This window comes from Triticum dicoccoides, chromosome 1A (genome assembly GCF_002162155.2).
Source record: "Triticum dicoccoides isolate Atlit2015 ecotype Zavitan chromosome 1A, WEW_v2.0, whole genome shotgun sequence".
In the NCBI taxonomy this organism is placed as follows: domain Eukaryota; kingdom Viridiplantae; phylum Streptophyta; class Magnoliopsida; order Poales; family Poaceae; genus Triticum; species Triticum dicoccoides.
In genome coordinates this window covers 600517310-600522216 of record NC_041380.1, presented here as the reverse complement: position 1 = coordinate 600522216, position 4907 = coordinate 600517310, and the positions used below count along the sequence as shown (strand labels likewise).

The 4907-nt window shown below is 41.6% G+C and overlaps 1 protein-coding gene across 1 annotated transcript; it reads right to left on the bottom strand.

Moving 5' to 3' along the window:
* Positions 1-1577: 1577 nt before the first annotated feature.
* LOC119356984 lies at positions 1578-2518 on the bottom strand. Its single transcript, XM_037623971.1, has 3 exons — positions 2387-2518; positions 2068-2261; positions 1578-1742 (listed from the first exon to the last, which is right to left on the bottom strand). The coding sequence occupies exons 1-3, from the start codon at positions 2516-2518 to the stop codon at positions 1607-1609; spliced, it is 462 nt and encodes a 153-aa protein (XP_037479868.1). The 3' UTR covers positions 1578-1606.
* Between the last annotated feature and the right edge of the window lie 2389 nt (positions 2519-4907).

The window sequence follows — 4907 nt, the reverse complement described above, 5'->3', positions numbered from 1 at the left end:
GCGTTGGCGTGCCGCCGGATTTGCGGATCTGCGACACTTCATCGTGGGCCCGCTGGATTTGGCTTTTGCCGCCCGCTGGTGGCTGCGCCCAGCAATGGAGTGGTCGGGGAGCATCTCCCGCAGCCCCGGTAAGGGCGCATCACCGCATGCAGGGACAGGTTCGTCCTCTCGGCGCCGCCAACGATTTGCGGGCATGGATTCGTCCGGCCGTCCATCGGGCTCGACGCTCGCGCAGCGGCTCTGTGGCTCGCCGTTGCCGCTCATACAGTGCGACGACTGCACGTGGACAGTGCTGCGGCTTACTTCGGCCGCGACGAAGCACCCCGTATGGGTGTTCTTCAAATGCGAAAACGACGGGGTACGTGCACTTGGGTAGCTCATTCTTTGGTTCAATTGCGGATCTTCATTTCGAACATGGTCATTCTTTTGTGTAGGAAGATGGATGCTCATTTTGGTTTTGGGAAGGTCAATACATTGATTTATTGATAGAAAGAAACTTAATAGATGTTGATGTACTCCTTAGTAGAATCGAAGGTAATGATGCAGCATGTGCAACTAGAGGGGAAGCGACGTCTGCTTCTTTTGAACCAAAAATGAAGAATGAAGAATGCAAGATCAAGAATCCGCAGATCAACAATGAATGCATAGAGAAGATATTGCTTCAACTAGTGGGAGGAGTTATGAAAGTTGGAAATCTTCTAAAACGCATACTTGTGGTTCTTGTTTTCTTTGGACTTCCTATTTTAGCAAAGACTTGGTGACGTCTTATGTATCCAATGTTGTTGAAAAAGTAAAGAAATGCATTATGTTGGATCAAATTTAGGTTTTCTGGGCCGAGAGTAGCTGCGCCGGACCAGACCCCGTAAAGCCGACCCGTAAAAGAGCATATTCCACAAATATCTTTTTTTACGGATCCGTTATGTGGGGTCTGCATCTGCGGCGGTCCGAGCCAGCCCGCAAAGGCCGTTTTCCACGAACCGCAAACGCGTTTTGCGGGCCGGCCGGATGCGGGGTCTGCTAGAGTTGCTCTAACAAAGTACAAGCCATAGAGACCAGATCAAGTCTTAGCAAGAAGGGGCTTAGCTAGCAAAATGATACAAAATAAAGACAAAAGACTTGCAAAGAGTTGACTCGCTTGATACAATTGCCGGCACCCAAACTTCAACTGTTATTGTTTTGTTCTACACTCTAACATAAACATCTTTCTCCTCACAGAGCAGACCCACAAACAGATACTATATTCCAAATGTTATTGTTTTGTTCGAATGTTTTACCAGAGCTCTGACAAAATAAATGCCAACTTCATTTTCTAATCTAATACCTTAAAAGCATTAGTATTAACACCTGGCGGGACAAAAAATACACTCAAATTTAGTATAATCACTAATTATGTTTAAAAACATATATGTAAAAGATTGCTTCTTAGTTTCAGATACACCAACAAAACTAAAGTTATAATGTCTAATAAAATTAGCAATAAAGGTTTGTGTGCGAGGATCTCCTAGATCCCTTGCATTCCAGAAAATACCTGAATGATAAAAACATGATGTATAAACTATATAGAGCAACTAAAGACCTGACACCAACCGAGATATATGAAATTTTATCACTCCTCTTTATCTACATCATTTTCTTCTTCTTCTTCCGCAAGCAGATCATGGAAGCACATGCAATGTAGGAAACCCAGACCCACCAACCATGCGCACCCATTGGACAATATCACTTTGGCTCGAAACCACCGCCTGCAAGCATGCATATGAAAGAAAAGACTACTGATTAACTAACAAGAGCGCAGAGAAAATAGGTGTGTGTGTATGTATGTACTATCTTTCTCTTGGTTTATTGGTCTTCATTGTATTTCGTGCCAAATTTTGACCATAAATTTAACTAACAAAATATTTATGCATATCATATTATTGAAAATTAAATTTAAATACAAATCCAACAATATATTTTTTGTTGACATGCATTAACATTCTATTATTTAAATCTTTGATCAAAATTTGGCATAAATTATGAAGGGACCAATAAACCAGGACAGAGGTAGTATGTACCATACTTACGTACCAGTTGGAGTCGTTTGGTCTAGGATCGACGTGCTTGGTGACGATCCCGAGCAGATCCGAGTATCTGGTGTGGAAGATCAAGCCGGTGGCCTTGTGGTGTTTGCCTAGTATTCTCTTGTCTAGCTCGAGCAGCACGGGGTACAGCTCCTCTGACAGCTCCTGCTGCCTGTCGTGCAGTTGCACCAACGAGAGCCTCTGGTGACGAACGGACGCAACGCAGCACGAGTGAGTACTTGTATATACGAGGCTTTAATTAATGAGAAAAAGTACGTCTTTGTCTATTTTAGTTTCGTGAGATGATGGAGCATGTAGGTACGTGCCTCGGCAGCAGCCGAGGGGGTCGACGGTGAACCGGCGCCGTGCAAGAGCCGTGGCAGCAGCCGGAGCCGTTGCTCCGCCGGAGATCGCTGGAGCATCCTCGCCGCCGCCTGTAGTCGAAGCGCCGCCGCCATGATCGATCGATGACGATACGTACCCCTTCCTCGCTCCTCGGCTTGTATCGATGGTTTCGAGAACTCTAACGCGTTACGGGCCCAAGTTTAGCACAACGTGGAACCGGAGTCAGACGGCCCATGTCATCGCGTGCAGAGAATTAAAAGGCTATATCTCGCTTACAGCGAGTTTTTCTTCAGTCTTACTGAAGCGTCTACAGCAATCGGTCGGGCTGGCCCATTCGCGTAAATGAAATAAGAGAAGGAAAAAGGCAACGCGCAAGGGGTGGAACCCTGGTCTCCTAAGACGCCCAGCGCTGCGTCCGTTTGGTGTTAAGTAGTAGGAGAGCTACCTACTTAACACGAAACGAGCCAATTTTTCCACTGGGTTTCCGGGATTTTTCTTCAGTTTTTTCTTTTGTTTTTCCACAGGTTTTTCTCTAGGTTTTTTCTATTTCCACAGGTTCTTTTCTTTTCTTTTTTCGTTGTTTTTTCAAAAGTTTCCTTTATTTCTTTCTCGGTTTTCACTAATATTTTCCTTAACTTTTCTTTTCTATCCTTTTTCTTCATTTTTCTTCGGGTTTGTTTCTTTCTTTCTCCTTTATCATCAGTTTTCCCTTCTCTCTCGGATTTCTTTTTCTATACACATTTTTGGTATATATCTAATACCTTTTTCTAAACATGTTTAACATTTTTCAAATGCTTTATTAACATTTTCAAATACCATATTTATATTTTTAGAATACATGGTAAATAATTTTTCTATGCATGTTTAACATTTTTCAAATGCTTGATTATCATTTCTCAGATACTCCCTCCGTCTCAAAATTCTTGTCTTACATTAGTCTAGATACGGATGTGTCTAATACTAAAACGTGACTTGATACATCCGTATTTAGACAAATCTAACGCAAAAATTTTGGGACGGAGGGAGTACAAGTTTAACATTTTTTAATACATGATCAACATTTTTTCTATACATATTTAACTTTCTCAAATGCAAGTTGAACATATTTTTAATACACACATTTAACTTCTTTTCAAATACAAGTTTATTTTTTTACTACACGGTCAATAATTTTCTATACACATTTAACATTTTTTGAAATACAAGTTCTAACTTTTTTAATATATGGTCAACAATTTTTGTATACATATTTAACATTTTTCAAATACATTTTTAACTTTTTTAATACATGGTTAACTTTTTTTAAATACACATTTATTATTTTGCAAGTACAAGTTTAACATTTTTTTATTACATGGTCAATATTGTTTTTCAAAACCTTGATTAACATTTTCCTTAAATACATGATCAACTTTTTCACACATATTGTAGATTTTTTGTATACATTTTTTAATATGAATGGTTAGAATATTTGTAAGTGTAGACAACGTTAAAGAATATATTTGTAATATACTCCTGTATGGTTAGAATATTTGTAGGTGTAGACAAAACTAAAAAAGGATAAAAATGAAATAAAAAGTGAAAAAAATGAGGCAGTGGCCTCCCACACACTGGGTCGTCACATATGCTCGCGCCACTGCAAGTCGTATCAGTTAGTCGCAAGCTTCTCTCACATGAAGGAGATATAGCCGCGCCCCTTCTGAAGAAGTCAAAGGGATGTACCTTTTATTCTTCGCTGCAAGTTTCGAGGTCATCGGGCCACCACGCAAACAGTCCACCAGTTCCTCTAGCCTGTGTCGTTGTTCCTGAGAGCTCCTATAGGGAACCTTATGTCGAAATCACTAATTAAGGAGTACTCGTTGCAAAGAACACTCCATTTCCCAGGTCGCGATAAGTGGCGCACATGTAGCGCGGCACTTGTCGCATAGCGCGGCACTTGTCGCCACCTGAGAGTTTTCTCTTTTTTCGTAGATCGTTTATTCAAAACGTTTTATCTCTTAAACCGTGCGTCCAAATCTCGAACCGCTTTCATCATTGGATTCCTCGCGTCGAGATCTTCAAAACTAGATCCCATGTTGATAGGTTTTGACAAACTTTTTTTTCAAAAAAAAACCGGGCGAAAAAACCGAACCGGGAGCACGGTTTTTTCCCTTACCGAAAGAGGCACGCCCGTGCCACTCGCAAAATCACAACCGTACCTCTCGTGGAAGCAAAACCGTGACTTTCGTGGAAGGAAGAAAAAACAGAAAACACGTTTTTTCTCCGTTTCCGAGAGGCACGGCCGTGACTCTTGCGAAAGCACAACCGTGCCTCTCGCGAAAGCAAAACCGTGACTCTTGCGAAAGAAAAAAAACAGAAAACGCGTATTTTTTCCCCTTTCCGAGTGGCATGGCCGTGACTCTCGCGAAAGCACAACCGTGCCTCTGGCAGAAGCAAAACCGTGACTCGCGAAAAAGAAAAAACAAAAAACGCGTTTTGTTTTTCCTTTTCCAAGAGGCACGG